At 40.6% G+C, this 20,897-nt stretch overlaps 1 protein-coding gene across 5 annotated transcripts in view; it reads left to right on the top strand.

Annotated features, from left to right (window-relative positions):
* Positions 1-19,787, top strand: part of ANKRD29 (ankyrin repeat domain 29) — a 71,542-nt gene extending 51,755 nt beyond the window's left edge. For all 5 annotated transcript variants that reach the window (XM_043979037.1, XM_043979039.1, XM_043979041.1 and 2 more), the window contains exons 7-10: positions 3,074-3,172; positions 9,346-9,441; positions 11,324-11,422; positions 18,121-19,787. In XM_043979037.1, coding sequence (XP_043834972.1) covers positions 3,074-3,172; positions 9,346-9,441; positions 11,324-11,422; positions 18,121-18,204 — 378 coding nt within the window. In that variant the 3' untranslated portion in view covers positions 18,205-19,787. The remainder of the gene's footprint in view (positions 1-3,073; positions 3,173-9,345; positions 9,442-11,323; positions 11,423-18,120) is intronic.
* The last annotated feature ends 1,110 nt before the right edge of the window (positions 19,788-20,897 follow it).

The raw sequence follows: 20,897 nt of genomic DNA, 5'->3' as shown, positions 1-20,897 counted from the left end.
ACTAGCTATGGAGCAGCTAAGTGGCACAGTGAATAGAGCACCAGTCCTGGAGTCAGGAGGACCTGAGTTCAAATCCAGCCTCAGATACCACCTGTGTGACTCTGGGCAAGTCACTTCTGATTTCCTCAAAAGAAAAAAAAAGAATTATTAACTGGGTGACATGGGCACTGCTGACATTTCAAGGAGTTTTTTTTCTAGAGGATACTACTTTATGAAGTTAACTATAGAAGAAGTCAGTATGATGTAATGCAGTGTTAGCAAACTTAAATTAAAAGTGGGGACCACTGGGGCGGCTAGGTGGTGCAGTGGATAGAGCACGGACCCTGGAGTCAGGAGTACCTGAGTTCAAATCCGGCCTCAGACACTTAACACTTACTAGCTGTGTGACCCTGGGCAAGTCACTTAACCCCAATTGCCTCACTTAAAAAAAAAAAGTGGGGACCACTTATCTGTACATAAGGATCCCTTCAGCCTGCATATTGACTTAGTTTTAAATGTTATCTATGTTTTATTATATTTTTACTTATTATGTTAAATATTTCCCAATTATGTTTTCATCTGATTCAGGGCACTGGGGAGTGTTACAGGCAGGGCCTATGGGTCCGTGTCTGATACCTCTGATTTAGTGGATAGAAAGTTGACTTCAGTGTAAGGATGGCCCAGTTTCAAGTTCCACCTTTGCCACCTTCTGGCTGTGTGACCCAGGGCGAGTCTCTTAACCTCTCAGCAAACCAGACTAGAAAACTTACAGAACAGCTACTGATCTGAATCGATAAGAGGGGGGAAGGAACAAGCATTTTTTAAGCAACTACTATGTGTCAGGCACTGTGCTAAGTGCTTTACATTTGATCATTTGATCCTCCCCACAAACAAGGGAGGTGGGTGCTATTTATACCCCCATTTTATGATTAAGGAAACTAATTCAGATGGTGGTTAAGTGACTTGCCTACAATACACACAGCTCGTAACTATATAAGGCCAGATTTGAACTCAGGTCTGACTCTAGACACAGGGCTCTATCAATGGCTACCTGGCATCTAGTAGAGGGAATTTTCTTACCAGAAATTCTCTAAACTGATGAAATCACAGGTCTGGAATGACAACAGTTCCTATGGGCATATCATAGAGGGTATGCTATAGTAAAATCTCCCATTAGGTATCAAAAGCTGATGGTTAAAAACTAACATATGTGGGAGCAGCTAGGTGGCGCAGTGGATAGAGCTCTGGCCCTGGAGTCAGGAGGATGTGAGTTCAAATCCAGCCTCAGACACTTGACACTTAACTAGCTGTGTGACCTTGGGCAAGTCACTTAACCCTCATTGCCCAAGCAAAAATTTTCTAAAACTAACAAATGTGAACAAAAAGGGCAGCTAGGTGGCACAGTGGCTAAAACACCGGGCTTCTTGAATCAAGAAGACTTGTCTTCTTGAGTTCAAATCTGGCCTCAGACACTTATTAGCTGTGTGACCCTGGGCAAGTCACTTAACCCTATTTGCCTCAGTTTCCTCATCTATAAAATGAGCTGGAGAAGGAAATGGCAAACCACTCCAGTGTCTTTGCCAAGAAAACTCCAAATGGGTTACAAAGAATCAGACACAGCTGAAATGACTGAACAACAACAAATGTGAGTGAGATCATGTGTGTTTGTATGTATGTGTATACCCAGCCATGAACCCAACCAAATCTGTTATGTATTATGACATCTTAGGACAGTTGACCCTCAACCAGCCAGTGTTTCCATTCAGAGGCTGCTGCCCCCTACCAGTGACTTCTTAGAACTGTGAAAAACTCTGCCTCAGCCAGAGGTTGTCTTGTCCTTCTGGAACAGAATTAGGACAGCCACAGGGCAAATGTCCACACATCATTCAAGTTAACTCTCTCTATGTTAGATGAAATTTATTTTTTTTTTTACCAAGCTGACCCAGGCCACGTCTACCCTGAAATCTAGCTCCTTGGCACCCTGTGCTGGACAGAGACCTTTAAGACTAATAAGAAGCACATCCCGTAGTACAAATGGACAAGCCTGATTTCTCTGTGAAAAAAGAAAACCCCTCCTCATGCCCTAGGGCTGAAAGAGTGGGAGGGTAGGGGGCAGCTAGGTGGTGTAGTGGATAAAGCACCGGCCCTGGATTCAGGAGTACCTGAGTTCAAATCCAGCCTCAGACACTTGACACTTAACTAGCTGTGTGACCCTGGGCAAATCATTTAACCCTCAGTGCCCTCCAAAAAAAAAAAGTGGGAGGGTGAAAGCACACCTCCCAGCTCAATGAAAACCCAGCCTGTGCTAGAGCTTTTATGGGCAAATTATACAGATTAAGTAAATTGCAGTCAAATGGAAAGAACCCTAACTCTAGGATTAGAAGATTTAGGTTCAAATTCTCCATTGACCTGGGGGAATCAGCTTCCATTTTCCTATCTGAACAGTGAGAAGATTGATAGATGACCTCTGAGATCCCATTGCTGTAGATCTATGATTCCCCTGACCTAAAGTATGGGGGCAGAAAGGGAGTGGGGAATCTATATTCAAGTCTAGGGAGGCAACAAGAACTTATTAAGCAATTACTACATGTCAAGTACTAAGCCCAGGAAATACCAATGCAACATAGTCCTTTACCCTAAAGGAGCCTATATTCTATTTTTTTTTCCTTGCGGGGCAATGAGGGTTAAGTGACTTGCCCAGGGTCACACAGCTAATAAGTGTCAAGTGTCTGAGGCTGGATTTGAACTCAGGTCCTCCTGAATCCAGGACCGGTGCTTTATCTACTGTGCCGCCTAGCTACCCCCAGCCTATATTCTAATAGGAGAAGAAAACAAATAAAAGGAAGTTGAAGTGGGGAGGGGAGGTTAGAGATGGGGGACATTGTAGAGAAAGTCTAAGAATCAGGATAATTCAGGTCAAGATGCCTCTTTATTCTTAGACTATTTGAGGCCTGAACTTCCTGAATGGTTTATGGATTACTCCCCTTGCTGGTGTCTTCTAACCTCAAAAATGTAAATGACCTGGATGTCCCTGGGAGCCAGGAAACAGAGCATGTGACAACTGACACTCGTGTTCCCCTTTTTTCCCCTAAAGGATGGAACAGCTCCACTGTGGATAGCATCTCAGATGGGACACAGTGAGGTAGTAAGAGTAATGTTGCTTCGGGGGGCAGATCGGGATGCTGCAAGGAATGTAAGTAATGCCAACTCTTGTCATCTCAACATGCAAGTAATGTGGTCTGTAAATGCAGAACAAGCTGTTTGTTTTTTTTAAACTTAAATATATAAAGACAAAATAAAGGGGGCAGCTAGATGGCGCAGTAGATAGAGCATTGGCCCTGGATTCAGGAGGACCTGAGCTCAAATTCTACATTAGACACTTAACAATTACTAGCTGTGTGACCCTGGGCAAGTCACTTAACCCCAATTGCCTCACCAAAAAATAAAAAATTTTTTAAAAAGACAAAATAAAAGAACATTAGCACAACATAAAAAGATGGTTTTTTTAACAGTGAAATAAACCTTAGAATATTGGAGAACCATACTTTTCAATAGTCTTCCTGATTTCCTGTGTAACAATAGCTTAGAGAAGCCTTATATCAGATTCCTAAAACTCATCTCTCTTCTCTGATATCACAAGAGATAATGTTTTAGTAAACATACAAAGCAAACTTATTTATTTCTATGTCCTTTGTGACATAGTGGTGTTACACCGGTTTAGGCTGTTTATGTACTTGATTGAATTCTTAAGGAACTCAATGAAGTGGGTAGTCTTTGGCTTATGCCTTTATCTAGTGTATTGTTTACCAAGAGACAAGAAAGCATTTGACTCCATAGAGCTAAATTCACCCTTAGTGGGGTCACTCCAACAAGTGTACCTGCCTGGAACTTAATTTAAGATCATATTGTCTTCAACACTCAGTGACCATATCAGCATTAATGAGTTTGAGAGTTCTCCATTAGGAAAACCCAAAATACTCTTGGGCACTAACAGTGGGGTAAATTTATTGCAAAGCTATGCAGGGTGATTCAGGCATTCGGCAGCTCCCCCGAGACATTGGAAGAAGCCCACGTCAGCAGTCCTTTTTTAGTACAGTCGCTCAAAGCCTGTTTTTTTATGGGGCTATTCTGGGCCCTGAACAGCCAGAGGAAACAGAGGAAGCAACTAGCAGGACCTAAGTCTCAGACTCAGAGAAACCTATCCTTCTCTTTTGCTGAAGGTTTTTTTTTACCCTTCAGGATATTCGAATGGAAAAGGACGGGTAATGTTGTTGTCTTATCCCTCAGAGGAACATTATGAAAGACACCTTTAAGGAGAAAATTAAATCTTAAAATCTTATTTCTAAGAGCTGCAGGAACCCAGAATGAATGGGGTGTGCCTGCCAAACTGAGATGACTACTAAATCTCTATATCCAATCCTAATCTCTCTCTTGACTGCAGTCCCACATTACCAACTGCCTGCTGGGCATCTTTATCTCAATATCTGTTGGCATCTCAAACTCAACATGTCCAAAGCAGAATTCATCATCTTTTCCCCTAAGCCTATCCCTCTTCTAAATGTCCTGTTTCTGTTGAGGAAATCACCACTTTACAATCACCAAGAGTAAAATATTGGAGGAATCCAAGACTCTTTCCTCCCCTTCATCCCCTCCCATATCTAATAAATTAGCAAATTTTGTCACTTCTCCTCCATAGCATCTCTCCCATCCATCCCTTTTCTCCACTGATGTAGCTACCACCCTAATTCAGTCCCTCGTTGCTTATCTGTACTAAAGCAATAGCCTCCTCTTTGGTCTTCCTGCTTCTAGACCCTCCGCTCTCCAATCCATCCTCCACACAACTCACAATCATCTTTATTTATTTATTTATTTATTTATTTATTTATTTATTTATTTACTTATTTATTTACTTATTTATTTACTTATTTATTTACTTATTTATTTACTTATTTATTTATTTTTGCGGGGCAATGAGGGTTAAGTGACCTTCCCAGGGTCACACAGATAGTAAGTGTCAAGTGTCTGAGGCTGGATCTGAACTCAGGTCCTCCTGAATCCAGGGCTGGTGCTTTATCCACTGCGCCACCTAGCTGCCCCACAATCATCTTTCTAAAGCACAAGTATGACCAAAAATCTCCAGTGGCTACCTCTTGTCTCCATGAAATAAAAAGTCCTCAGTTGGGAAGCTAACACTTTCCTCACTCTAGTAGGCTAGTGAACTCACCTTCTTTCTAAACTTATTCCACTTATTTCCTTTTATGAATATCACATTCCAGCCAATCTAGGGAACATAGAGGTCCCTGAACTTGCCACTCCATCTCTAAGCTGCCTGCCTTTCAACAGACTGTCCTCCAAGCTTGGAATGCACTCCCTCCTCTTAGAACCTTATCTTCCTGCCAGGCTCAACTCAGAAGCCACCCCCTGCCAACTGTCCCATCTCAAATTCTTTATCTGTGCTTCACCGGAGAGCAAAGACTGTCTTTTACCTTTCCTCATACCCCCAGTGCTTAGCTCAGTAACTGATACATAGTAGGTGCTTAATAAATGTTTATTGACTGACTGAGTTTCACCTATTGATAGCTCTGGGAGAAAGGGCAGGCAGCTAGGTGGTTCGATGGATAGAGCACTGGCCCTGGAGTCAAGAAGACCTGAGTTCGAATTTTGCCTCAGACATTAGTAGCTGTGTAACCCTGAGGGAGCACTTAACCCCAGTTGCCTTAAACACCAGGGTCATATAGATAGATAGATAGATAGATAGATAGATAGATAGATAGACAGACAGACAGACAGACAGATAGATAGACGATAGATGTGTGTGTGTGTGTGTGTGTGTGTGTGTGTGTGTGTGTGTATACCTTGCCACTGGACCCAGATGACTCTGGAGGTGAGAGTGAACTTGGTGACTTTGCATAGCCCTCCTTCACTTAAATCCAATTCACTGCGAGTTGTGACATCACCCCGATGTCAACAACAACAACTCTGGGAGAAAGACTAGAGGTAGCTTTCTCATATGTAGGTAGGCCACTAGGTAGTGATCTGGGGTCAAGCTAACCCAGCTCACCATACTATTGGCATCTAGTAATTGCTCTTTCAGATTGGGCCACTAGATGGCACTCAATGCTCACTCTTGCCACAAGTAAAAAACCCATTTTTCTAGGGCTCTTCTCTAAGGATTTAATTTGTCATAATATCATAATACATAATATATTGGCTTGTGATCAATATAATTTACATTGAGGTTCTATATAATTTGCATTGTAACATAATTTACATTGAGATTCTAATCTCTATCTCAACTCCAGTGGCCTAAAAGGATTATTTCCTTACATCCATCAATCAATCAATCAACATTCATCGTTACTCTGTGCCTGACACTGTGCTACAGATACAAAAAGAGCACAAAGACAGTCCCTGCCCTCAGGGAGCTTACTGGGGGAGGCAACATGCAAACAAATATATGCAAAGCTCTAATACCAAAGAAGTTCCACCTTTAACACTTCCCACAGATTGGCAATCAGCTGCTCTGGTTGATGTCTGAAATCTCAATTGCCTCCAACCCATCTTTCTTCACTTGGCATTTCCCAGACACACCCACAGACTGTATCGGGGAGGATTCACCTCACTAGGATTTCTGGCCCCCAGAGTAAAGGATACAGGGCATCCTTTATCTTAGGTCATCACATCTACTGAGCCTGTAAAGACTTCCTCTTGCTCCCTTTTTGACTGTCACTCACTGCCTTTGTGGACTCTTCAGGGCATTTGGGTTGTCATTTTGACAAAGGCTTCCTGGGCTATTTACCAGAGGAGCGCCTGTAGTATTTCAGCATCTTCCCCCACAGGTCTCCAGACTGTTCCTCAGGTTTTCTTCTCTGGCCCTTTCTGTTAAACACCATGGCTCTTTTTTTTTTTTAAGGTTTTTTTTTTTTTTTTAGTGAGGCAATTGGGGTTAAGTGACTTGCCCAGGGTCACACAGCTAGTAAGTATTAAGTGTCTGAGGCCGGATTTGAACTCAGGTCCTCCTGACTCCAGGGCCGGTGCTCTATCCACTGCGCCACCTAGCTGCCCCCATAGCTCTTTTTAAATGTTTATCCTGTGACATCAGAACAGGTATTTGTTTTTGTTTGTTTCATTTTTAAAAGTATTTTATTATTTTCTAGTTACATGTAAAGATAGTTTTCAACATTTGTTTTCATGAGATTTTTAGTTCCAAATATTTCTCCTTCCCTCCCCCTCCCCCTCCCCAAAACAGCAAGCAATCTGATATAGATTATGTACGTACAATCACATTAAACATATTTCTGCATTGGTCATGTTGTGAAAGAAGAATCAGGACTAAAGGGAAAAACCTCAAAAAAGAAAAACAAAACAAAAGTAGAAACAACATGGTTCAATCTGCATCGATTCCACAGTTCTTTTTTCTGGATGTGGAAAGCATTTTCCATCATGAGTCCTTTGGAATTGTTTTGGATCATTGTATTGCTGAGAAGAACAAAGTCTCACAGTTGATCATCCCACATTGCAAAACAAGTATTTTGTGATAAATGCCCTAAGTAATTCACCTCCATGTTTCCCTCTTTTCTCTGGTACCTAGAAATGGTAGAAAACTACAGAAATAGAGGGGAAAAACTTCAGCCAAGAGGAGGTTACATATGTGTACATGTGTTGTGTCTTCACAATAGTATATATGCTCCTTGGAGGCAGGGGTTATTTTTCTATTGTCTTTGTATTGCCAGCACCCTGAACATTTCCTCATACATAGAAAGCACTTATTAAATGAGATAGCATATGTAATGAATTTTGCCCATCTTCAAGTACTATATAAGCAATTTATATATGATTATAGATACACCACATATAACATAATATGTAGTATTAACATATTAATATACAAACTATGAAATATTATATAAGCTATTATTATTTTGATGTTTTTGTCAAATTGCAGGAAATAATAGCCGTCTTCAGGTACTTTGAGGACTGTCACATGAAAAGGCAGTTTTTTTTTACTTTGGTTCAAGAGGGAGGAACTATGAGCAAAGGATAAAAGTTGCAGAGGGGTGAATTTTAAGCTTAGTTATTCCAAAGTAGAATGGGGTGCCTGGGGAGATAGTCAGAGATAGGTACTAAAAGCCTTCAGACAAATCAAGGATGTGGTAGAAGAGATGTGTGTTCAGGAATTAGACTAAGTGAACACTGAGGTCCCTTGCACCTCTAAGATTCAATGATTCTCAAAAAAAACTGGAAGCATGGGGCGGCTAAGTGGTGCAGTGGATAGAGCACCGGCCCTGGAGTCAGGAGTACCTGAGTTCAAATCTGGCCTCAGACACTTAACACTTACTGGCTGTGTGACCCTGAGCAAGTCACTTAACCCCAATTGCCTCACTAAAAAAAAAAAAAACCAAACTGGAAGCCGGCTCCACAATTAAGGAATGCCTGTAGCATATTTATATAATTTTAAAATGTCATAAAATGATAAATATGAAGATTACAAGGAAATATGGAGGGATTTCCTTGAAGTGATAGCAGTCAAGGTTAGCAGAATTGGAATGATACAGTCATGACTATTATAAAAAAGGCAACAACATTTTATAAATACACAGATGGATTTGGAAGGGGACCCAGAACAAATGCTACTTGCTAAAATGTAGATCATACTATTTTTTTCCAGTCAAAATGCAAATAGAAATATGAAGTTTAAACTGGAAATTTATTCCACATTTTAGTTATCTATTTGTATTTTTTGAAAACTTTGCCAAGTACACAATAGAAAAGAATACCATAGGCTCAGAAATGTGTTGCAGAGTTAGTACAAAATTCAACAGGGATGGGACATCTAGGTGGCTCAGTGGATAGAGTACTATCCACTGGAGTCAGGAGGACCTGAGTTCAAACTCTGACTCAGACATCTGACACTGGCTCTGTGACCCTGGGCAAGTCACTTAACCCTCATTGTCTTACCTGACACCCCTCCCCCCCAAAAAGGAAGAAATTCAACAGGGATCATTCAACACTGTTAAGTAACAAATTGGAAAGAATGTCACTTGGGGGCCTCCTTGCCTTCCTGGTCTCTCTACTGTGGGGTTGAAGCAGCATAAATTTCCCAAAGGCAAGGTTCCATTTTTAATGAGTATGGTGTAGGAATTTGGTTCTCCTGAGAGAAACAGCATTTAATATGCCTGGACATAGCCATCTATTGGGAGATTGACTAGGTTCGACATTTTAAGTCTACACAACTTGCCTACCAAAAACGTTCCATGATTACTAGCGTACTCCTAGCACTTTCTGTATACTCCTATCATTCAGCTGTGAGTTAATGCACTACTCCTCTCATAATCAACCTTTGTCTACCTCTCTCCCTCCCTCAAGGATGGTACAACGGCATTACTGAAAGCTGCCAATAAAGGGTACAATGATGTCATTGAGGAACTGCTGAAGTTCTCTCCCACCCTTGGCCTTTTAAAGGTAAGATCTAAAAAGGAAGTTGAGTCATATGTCAGGACGGGAAGTTAGAATGGACGAAGTTCACATTTGGAAGCTTTTGGTATAACTTCATATTAGTAAAAAAAGATTTAACCTCCCTAGGACACATAAACACCTTTTTGGAGATGGGCAGGCGTAAAGACAGTAGAATCATGAAGAAGGGGAGGAAAAAGGGGCTGGAGAAGAAGTTGACCAGGAAGTTCTGGTCCTATGTTTTCCAGACAAAGACAACCACCCAAATCCCCCAAAAGACAAAACCCAAATTATTGAGGATTAGGAATCAAATGATTTCATTAAAAAGCCAATCATGGGGGCAGCTAGGTGGTGCAGTGTATAAAACACTAGCCCTGGATTCAGAAGGACCTCAGTTCAAATCCGGCCTCAGACACTTGACACTTACTAGCTGTGTGACCCTGGGCAAGTCACTTAACCCCAATAACCTCACCAAAAAAAAAAAAAAAAAAAGAAGAAGCCAATCATGTTGCTGATGATACCAATTGCTTATGAATCTTCTCCAGAAAGGCAGATATATCCTTACAAATATATTCTCCTCCATCCTTTTCATCATCTGAGGTAAAAAGATGTTATCTATAGTTGTCCTCCATAGCCAAAGGTGGAATACAGAACAGTAAAACATCTAGGTGGGACAGTGGATAAAGAGCTGAGCTTGGAATCAGAATGGCCTGAGTTCAAATCCTGCCTCAGACATGGACTAGCAGTGTGACCCTGGGCAAATCACTTAACTTCTCTCAGTATCAGTTTCCTCATCTGTAAAATGGCACACCTACATCACAAGGTTTTTATGAAGATCAAATTAGATAATATGTAGAAAGTGCTTTGCAAACCTTAGAGTGCTATATAAATGCTGGTAGCTATTATTATCATAGGGTAGCTAAGTGGCTCAGTGGATAGAGCACTGGGCTTGCAATAAGAAAGACTCATCTTCTTGAGTTCAAATCCCGGCTCAGATGCTTAACTAGCTCTGTGACCCTGAGTAAGTCCCTTAACAGTTTGCCTCAGTTCCTCATCTATAAAACCAACTTGCGGACAGCTAGGTGGTGCAGTGGATAAAGCACCAGCCCTGGATTCAGGAGGACCTGAGTTCAAATACAACCTCAGACACTTGACACTTACTAGCTGTGTGACCCTGGGCAAGTCATTTAACCCTCATTGACCCACCAAAAAAAAAAAAAAAGCTGGAGAAGTAAATAGCAAGTCATTCTCGTACCCTTGTCAAGAAAACCGTGAAAGGGATCATGAAGAGTCAGACACAACTTGAAATGACTCAACAAGAACTATTATCATTGCTGTTGTTAAATTTTGTCCATCTGAATGAACCATGTTGTATGAAAAGACTTCATGAAAGATTAACACATGTTTCATGGAAATTTTTATAAAATTGTGATAAACTTGTCATGTCTTCTTAAAGTACACTAAATATAATGAAAAATTTTCTTGATGGTGTAGTATCATCATTATAAATACCAATTACTTGGGATACTGTATTGTACTCTCCTCAGGGCTACTAAGGTAGCTGAAGGGCTATTTGCCCCTAAAACTAAATGTCTCCAGATGCCTGTGCATTTCAGTTCTTGTGTTTGCTTTTCATTGTTTTTCTATCTCTACCTTTGCTGTCACGCTGTAAACATTTACTGAACAGTTCCCATCTATAAGGCAAGGAAGTAGGTCCTAGGCATGAGAAAGTCTCTGAAAGGAAGAGGGGGAAATGTAGGGAAAACAAGATTGCTGTTAGTGTCCTGACAATCTCATTCTTTAAACTCTGTGTTTACAATCAATGCCTAAATGATTTGAATGATTTCATCCCTTCTGTGGTTGCTACTAACACCACAAATTTTCCTCCTAGAATGGAACAACAGCTCTCCATGCTGCAGTGCTCAGTGGAAATATTAGAGCGGTCTCCTTGCTCCTGGAAGCAGGAGCAGACCCTGCCCTGAGAAACAAGGTAACTCATTTTACTCTATCTTTTATTCCTTGAAATGGCTGAACAGAGACCCAAATTGGACTAAAAAACCATCCACCGATAGATAGTTTTCACTTGGAATGGCTTCTGAGCCCTTGAGGTAAAGAGGTCTATGCTCACAGATGTGTTCTAGGAATTTTTTTAAATTCTGCTGCCAAAATATGTTTAATGTGATTGTACATACATAACTTATATCAGATTGCTTGCTGTCTTGGGGAGGGGGGAGGGAGGGGAGGGAGAAAAAATTGAAACTAGAAATCTTATAAAAACAAATATTGAAAACTATTTCTACATGTAACTAGAAAATAATAAAATATTTTTATAGAAAAAATCTCCTGCCTTAGGGGGCAGCTTGGTGGTGCAGTGGATAAAGCACTGGCCTTGGATTCAGAAGGACCTGAGTTCAAATCTGACCTCAGACACTTGACACTTATTAGCTGTGTGACCCTGGGCAAGTCACTTAACCCTCATTTCTCTGCAGCCTCCCCCCCCCCCCAAAAAAAAAAATTCTGCTGTCTAGTACCATTCTTTTCGGACAAATTCCATCAAGTGATATCTGGACATTCAGGTAGTTCCCAACCTAAGAACTAGTTATGTTCCAGAAGTGTATTTAAGTTACTTGTTTTGAACTGAGGATGCACTCCCACCCCCACCCCTGCCCCCATGTTATAAATGGAAGCTAAGTTCCCAGTATAGGTTCCCTCCTAAGGCCTATTGTTGTTTTTCCTTGGTTCTCAAAGAGGACCATGACATCAGGATGATGTCATGACTTGCCTTGAATTGGATGTAAGCAAGGGAGGGCTATACAAGGTCACCAACCTCACTCTCTCTTCCAGAGCATCTGGGTCCAGTGGCAAGATATAGATCAGGATGACTGGAGAAGGCCTATTTATTTCATAATGAGAACTACCTCAGGAGGGTCCATCACCAGAGCTCTATACATTTTTAATCTTTTAAATATAGGAAATTTTTTTACCATATTAGCAACTAAATGAAATAGAAAAATAATAAAATGGATAAGAAAAAAATTTTCATTTACGTTCAATGCTGCTACCCCAGGATATAAGGATGTCTTCCTCTAAGGCTTCCTTCTGCCCGTCAGCCCAAGAAGGACACTGGTATGACTCTGCATCTACTCACCCCTCCTACTATTCCAGTATAAACTTTGATAGAATCTCTACACTGTCATACTTGTGAGCTTGGACTATGCCTTTCTCAGGACCCCTGTGCTACAGTCCCTGTCCCTAATTGATCTGGGAAGAGGATTAAGTAAGAATCTTACTTTTCTCCCCACCCCCCAAGAGTTTAAGGAAAGAGAAGGTGCTTAGCCACTCCCAATCTAATTGCAGATTGAAAAGGAGTCAGAAAGGTTGACTCAGGCCATGATTCCAGCCAATGCATGAGATCTGGGAAGCAAGGAATGCATTCTTGATACTAGGTAAATCTGGCCTCAGACACTTACCAGTTAATCTGACCCTGGGCAAGTCATTTAGCCCTGTTTGCCTTAGTTCCTCAAATCTATAAAATGAGCTGGAGTAGCAAATGGCAAAACCACTTAAGTATCTTTGAAAAGAAAACCCCAAATGGGGTCACAAAGAGTCAGACACGACGGAAAACAACTAAACAACATTTTTTATCCTGGAAGTAATAAGGAAGTATTGGAGTTTTTTGAAGCTGAATGGTTGTTCAGGTATGCAATTCAGAAAAATCTCTTTGGGAGCTGTGTGAAGGAAGGATTGGAGTGGAGAGAGACTTGTGGCAGGAAAACCAATGAATAATAAAATAACAACAACTACTACTACCATTTAAAAACACTGAGGACTGCAAAGTTCTAGACAAGTATCTCATTTGATCATCAAAAAATTCTGTGAAGTAGGAACTATTATTACTATTTTACAGATAGGCAAACAGTCTGAGAGGGGTTCAGTGATTTGCCCATTTCCTGTTATTGTATCATATCAGTCATGTCCAACTCTTCATGACCCCATTTGGGGGTTTTCTTGGCAAAGATACTACAGTGGTTTGCCATTTCCTTCTCCAGCTCATCTTGCAGATGAGAAACTGAGGCAAACAGGGTTAAGTGATTTGCCCAGGGTCACACACCTAGTAAGTGTCAAAGGCCAGATATGAACTCATGAAGATTAGTCTTCCTGATTTCAAACCCAGGGCTCTATCCACTGAGCCATCTAACTGCCCAGGGTCACACAACTAATAAATAGGAAGCTGTTGCAGTAGTTCAGAGAACAGATGATGAGGGTCTGAATTAAAGTAATAGCTATGTGAGTAGAGAGAGGATACATGCAAGAAATAAAGGTAGAAACAAGATTTGGTGATTGATTGGATATGTGTGGAGACTGAGAGGGAGAACAAACCTGAATGATTAGAAGGATGATGGTGCCTTTGACAATAGTAGGGAAGTTTGGAAAAGCAGTAAGTTGGGGAGGTGGTTCAGTAGACTATAATAAGTTCTGTTTTAGATGTGCTGAGTTTAAAATTCCTCGAGGACATGAATTTCTATGTGTTCAAAATAATTTCTTCATGTGATCCTGAACTAGAGATCAGGAGAGAGACTAGGGCTAAAATAAATAGATCTGGAAAGCATCTGCATAGTTGATCAATGAACACATGGGAGTTGATTCGGTCATCAAATGAGAAAGTATAAAGGAAAGAAGGAAAGAAGCATTTATTAAACAATTATTATTTACCAAGCACTGCACTATGCATTACAGTTATCTTCTCATTTGATCCTCATAACCTTGAAAGATAGGTGCTATATTTATCACCATTTTACAATTGGGAAAACTGAGGCAGACAAAGGTTAAGTAACCAGAGTTACACAGCTAGTAAATGTCTGAGACTAGATTTGAACTCAGGTTTTCCTGGCTCTATGCCCAACACTTTATCCACTGCCCCATTTGGCTGTCTTATAGAAGAGAAAAAGATACAGAACAAATTCTTAGCAGATACCCACAAATAGTAGCTGTGACAAATGTGAAAATCTAGCAAAGGAGATGAGCAAATGAGAAGTAGTCAAATAAGTAGGAGTAACTGGAAAAAAAATTTTCAAAGAATATGATTTGTTTGTAGGGTTTGGGGAGTTTGGGGGGTTTGGATTTGGTTTGGTTTTTGAAGCACAGGGAGATAAGGCGGAGAATCAAGAGAGAATAATGAAATTACATTTAAGTGGAGAGATGGATCCTGGCTCCCTGTATTTCCTGGGGAAACCCAGAGAAAATACAAACAGTAAAAATAAGAGCCATGTGCTGGGCTCCCCCTGGGTCTGGGGTGGATGCTTTGTGCATTGTTTCACCTAGCTGCCCCATGATTTTACTTTAGGGTAAAATTGAGGGTTGAGAGGAAAGCACTGGGGGAGGGGAAGGGCAGAGGTAGCATGGGGTAAAATCCCACAAGAAAGAAACAGGAAAGGAAAGGGCCTAGGGGCGGGAGGGGGATGGGGGAGGGGCAGAGCAATAAATGAACTTTACACTCATCAAGATAGGCTCAAAGACCTTAATCTCATCAGAATTGGCTCAAGGAGGGATTAACACACACACCCAATTGGGTGGAGTAATCTATTTAATCTGGGCATTAAATGAGCCTAACACTCATCAGAATTGGCTCAAAGACCTTAATCACATCCCTCAAGGAGGGAATAACACACACACACACACACACTCAATTGGGTGGAGTAACCTATCTAACCCTGCAGGAAAATAGGAGAGGAAGGGGATAAAGAGGGGGGGGACAAAAGAAGGGAGGGCAGATTGGGGGAGGGGACAGACCGAAGCAAATCCCTTTTGAAGAGGGATAGGGTGAAAGAAGATAGATAAAGTAATTATCATGGGGAAGGGAATAGGATGGAGGGGGAAATTGTACAAAAAATTGTACAAAAAATATTTATAGCAATTCTTTGTGGTGGCTAAGAATCAGGAATCAAGGGAATGTCCATCACTTGAGGAATGACTGAAGAAGCTGTAGTATATGATTGTAGTAGAATGGTATTGTGCTATAGGAAATGACAAACAGGATGATCCCAGAAAAACCTGGAAAGACTCATATGAACTGATGTATAGTGAAGTGAGCAGAACTGGGAGGACATTGTGCATAGTGGCAGCAGTATTGTTCTATGAGCAATTGTGAATGAATTAACTACTCTCAGCATTACAATGATCCAAGACAATCCCAAGGGACTAATGATGAAGCATACTATCCACCCCCATAGAAAGAAGTGATAAAAAGAACACTTGTGGATTGTACATAAATAACCTACATCAGATTGGTTGCTGTCTTATGGAGGGGGGAGGAAAGGAAGGGAGGGAGAAAAATTTGGAACTCTAAATCTTATGGAAAATGAATGTTGAAAACTACCCTTACATGTAACTGGAAAAAGTAAAATAAATGTTTGTTGCATTGGGGAAAAAAAAAAGAGCCATGTGGAGAAACTCATGCTCCTTTACCCTCTTCTCCTACAGAACAGGGAATTAATCTCCATCGCCCCCCCCCCCTTCATTGTCATTAAATACCCTCTATTTAGTTAGCTAATTTAACAATTGGGTTAAAGGTACATTGTGGGCTTCTTTTTTATATATAGCTGTTATGGGAGAAATGTCTCCTCTCTGATTTCATATAGTGGCTAACTACTGACAAGCATATATTTACCACAGTATAGTATAATTGTAAAGTTATTATGCAACAGCATAGTTCCAGGCCTTAGAGAAAGCCTGAACAACCAGCAGGCTTCTGACAAGGCTTTTCATAGCAGAGAAATAATTCCTTTACATATTGCAAACATGTACATTCCTCCTCAAAGAGAAAATAGAGCCAAAATCCCCTACTTCCTTCAAAGTCATAAAAGTTACACACACAGCCATAATCTCATATATCCCCTAAGGGGAAAAAAAAACCAACAAACCTCATCAAACAAACTCTACAGATAAACTAATGTATAGGGAGAGTAAACTACATCTAGAGGATTCACAGATAGATTAAGGAGGATTTACATGTCTGGAGTCGGGGACAATTGAGGCTTCTTATCTAAGGAATGTTTAAGGCTCTAAATAAATTTTCCTATCCTTTGGGACAGATTTTGGTCAGGTGAGGTTAATATTAACAGAATCTGGACTTTTGGTTAACCAAAATTTGCCCTGAGTCCCAAATAATAAAAGGAAATCAAATATGTACTGTTAACCTGTAAATTAATGAAACAATCAATACAGGAGAAGTAAGGCCTTTAATGGGGCAGAGGAACTATATATAGCTTGTATTGTATTGCAAAGCAAGATGTTAGGAATACCCAAAGATGGGAAGTGAGGACAGGGTTTATATGGGGTAACAGAACAAAGGGAGTCATGTATAGAAACTACTTAACGTAAATGAATTCATTTACACAATAACATAAAGTCCAGGGAATAAGGTGGGGAATCATTGGGAGGGGATAATTTGCTTGGGAGGGTGAGGAGGGGAGGTCCATAAGTCAAGCCAGAGTCTGGAAGAAGTCTGGACAAATATTGGTTAGCCCCAGGCAATGCACTGGCCTGGGAATGGGGAGTAGATGGGGATCAGTCAGTTCTCAGGTAAATTTGTGGTTATTAGTACATGCAATATACACATATACATGTTTGCATGTATATGTGTATAATATACACATGAATTACGTAGCTATATGCAATGTATACATATACACTGTATACATGCATATATGCCTATATGTATACACATATGTGTTTTGTGTATTATGCGTGTGTGTATACATATATGTACACATACACACGCATATATATATATATACACACACATATTCTGTTTGTACAGTTGTCTGCATGTTGTCTCCCTCATTAGACGGACCTCCTTGAGAGCAGGGACTATCTAGTATTACCTTTCTTTGGTTCCCCAGTGATTAGCCCAGTGTCGGGCACATAGTGGGTGATAAATGCTTGTTGACTCGATGATGACTCATAGAAAACTATAATTTAAATGTCACATAACATGATACCTTACAAATGTATAGTGCTTTACATTTTTCAAAGTATTTCTATCTATCTAACCTCTATGAGGTGAGGTTACCCCAACCAATGCACGTTTCAAGAATGTTATTAATAAATCATAATGAGCCCCTGCGATAGAGTCACAGAATCCCACTGTAATTTCCTTCCACTAATTATGCATTTATTACATTGATCTGTGGAACTAACCCCAAAACATCATTCTGCTGAACATTTTGCTTTCTTTCCTATTTTTATCTTTTGACAATATTAGATGAGAAATGTTTGTTCATAAATTCATATGATCCCCCTACAACCCTGAGGTTAATAAAGAGAAGAGAAAACTATTATTTAGAGATGTTTAGTGATTTGCTTGAGGTAAAATAACTAAGTTGGCACAGCCACAACTGAAACCCAGGCCTTTCAAGTGTTAATCTAGGGAGCTTTCCCCAACAAACCACACTGCCTCCCAATAGCACTATGAAATCAATCTGTTATTGAATTGTAGACCACAGATCATAGTTCAGTATGAGTTACAGTGGCTTACAATTTGGACAAGACTGGAGTTAGGAAGATGCAATGCCCTAAGTAAATAGCTTTAGATCAATGGAAGGGAGATTATTGGGGGCAGTTATATTAGGACATACAACACCGGCAACTGGAGTTGGAGTTTTCTTACCCCTGTGTTTCTTCTTTCAGGCAAATGAGCTACCAGCAGAACTAACCAAAAATGAACGCATTTTACGTCTCCTCCGAAGTAAGGAAACACACAGGAAGAGCTAAATCAGCTGGGGCTTCGTGGTAGCTAAGTCCTGTCCACATTAGTGAGGAAGTAAATTTGTTCTGCAAATAGTTTGGACTTTGGTTCTTGAAAGCATTTTGTTTAGTTGGCTCACCATGCCTTCACTACTGCTCTGTGGACAATCTTGGGGCCCACTTGCTGGGTCCTGGGTTCAAGGCTTGGAGCAGCTCCCAGACTCCTTCACTCTCACAACAGGGTGTACACACTGGCCTGTTAAATAGACTCCACTGTGGTTTGGCACCTTCATGGAGCCGGAAAAAAAGCCCCTTATGTCATTCAGTTAATAAATTCTAAGGTGGACAGGGCTTGCTTACAGCCCTGATCAAGGCCAGGTAAAGTTCTGCCCCCTTTAAAGGACTCTAAGTCTGACCTTTAGCTGATTTATTGCACTTTCCCTTTTATGTCACATATAGCTCTGTTATTAGAAACCCATATGCATATATTCATCTCGGGAGAATCTTTTACATCTTTACATTGTTGAAATATATTTTCTTCCACTTAAGGATCATAGCCATAATGATTAGGAACCAGGTGAATGGAAAGGGCAATCAACCTATTTGTCAAGAATGAATATCCTTCTCAAGGGTGAAGTGTTTGGGGGCAGCTACGGGGTGAAGTGGATAAAGCTGTGTGACCTTGGGCAAGTCACTTAACCCTCACTGACCTGCAAAAAACAAAAAAGGGTGAAGTGTTTGACTCTAAAGAACAATTGGCGTTTTGTGAGTCCATCACCTCCTGATTCTTTACCTTAAAGTAATAACTTTGATTAAGCTTTGGGAGGAGGGGGGCAGCTAGGTGGCCCAGTGGATAGAGCACTGGCCCTGGATTCAGGAGGACCTGAGTCCAAATCCGGCCTTAGATACTTGACACTTACTAGCTATGTGACCTTGGGCAAGTCACTTAACCCTCATTGCCCTGCAAAACAAACAAACAAACAAACATAAAGATATGGGAGGAGGCAAAATGAATATTTCAGAAGGAGACTGTGTAGACCAGTACAAAGAAGGCTAGATTTGCAGTCAGAGAAACTGAGTTCCAATCCCAACTCTGATGCTTGTGACTTATGTAACCTTGGATAGGTAACAGTCCCTCTGGGCTCCTTTCTTCATCTGTAAAATGAAAGAGTTTGTACTACATGAACTCTAAAGTTCCCCAAAGCCCCTCCCAGTTCTATAAAAAAACACTTTCACTCTGATTCAGGGAAATTGCAAAAATATTCAAAATTTGGACAAGTCCCCTTGAGCTTTAGTTTGAGTTCTACTCTTTGGAAAAACTCCCAGGACAAGAGGGGACTTCCTGTATCTATTGAGGAGTATAGAACTTCAAATATAACTTTGTTTTATGCAATAGACTTTGAGGGCCTGGAATAAGATGGAATGTAAAAAGTAAGATGTGTTGTTACAACTACAGTTATGTAAGTCATGTTATTTATTTAGTAAACATCTACCTGTGCATGGAACATGCAGATTGATTCCAAGAAAGCAATTGGGTTTTGTGTTGTTTTATTTTGAAGTTGTTCCTTTGGGGGGAATCATGACTTATATTAAATGTACTTAATTATCAATGGTGTCTAATTGCCTCAAAATCAGTGCCTAATTTTACATACACATGAAACTAGGCTTTCCATCATTTGAAAATAGGAAATATTGAGGATCTTTCTGTAGTTTTAAAGAGGTCTTTAGCTTTCTTTTTAATGTCATAGACTTGTATGAAGGAAATGGAGATTTATCTATTTGCTACACAACCTCTAAATATTAAGTGTGTGTTCAGACATTTTTCAACCGCATCCTACTCTTTGTGACCCCATTTGGGGTTTTCTTGGCAAGGAGACTGGAGTGGTTTGCTTCTCCAGATCATTTTACAGATGAGGAAACTGAGGCAAACAGGGTTAAGGGCCTTGCTCAGGGTCACACAGCTAGGAAGTGATTGAAGCCAGATTTGAATTCAGAAAGATGTCTTCCTGACTCTAGGCTCTGGTACTCCATTCACTGTGCTAAGTAGCTTCCCATTAATTAATTGATGCATTTCAATTTTTGAAGCTAGAAATTAACCTTTAAAAATTGTATTGACTTGTACCAAAAGCAGAACCAATCTTGCAGCAGAACCCTATGAGTGAGAAACGACAAATCTCAGAGTATTGCCCTGGAAATAATGAGATCTAGGTTTCCAGTATTTTCTCTGTCACTGACCAGCTGTGAGACTGAGCAAATTACATCACCTCTCTGAGCGTCAGTTTCCTCAGATGTAAAGTAGCAAGTTGAGAAAGTAATTATTAATAACAAATTTCTTGGGGACCCAGAGACCCAGTTTCAATCCCTCCTTCCCCACCCCACCCCCACACATTTCAGAGGGTTCAGTTCTTGTATGAAGTTCTAATCTCTTTCTGGGTGAGCCCAAGGGAACAATAAGAATGGAGACAGACTCTTTTGACTAGCTCAGTGAACTGAGTGGACACTTCTCCCTGTTGTCATCTGTAGAGATCATTTTAATTTGGACCACCTTCAGGTCACGTCAACCAGTGGAGTTGAATGATGCTAACCAATTAGCTTTGATCAGTGTATAGTGACACACCCCCCTTCCCCCAATCAAAAGAGGATAAAAGCCTTGACCACCAGGGGCTCAAGGCTGGCGCGATCTTGGCTTACCGTCTTTACCTGAACCAGTTGTCCCTTGG

The sequence above is a fragment of the Dromiciops gliroides genome, chromosome 1 (genome assembly GCF_019393635.1).
Source record: "Dromiciops gliroides isolate mDroGli1 chromosome 1, mDroGli1.pri, whole genome shotgun sequence".
In the NCBI taxonomy this organism is placed as follows: Eukaryota; Metazoa; Chordata; class Mammalia; order Microbiotheria; family Microbiotheriidae; genus Dromiciops; species Dromiciops gliroides.
The sequence above is the reverse complement of the archived record's forward strand: the minus strand, read 5'-3'. Positions and strand labels throughout refer to the sequence as shown.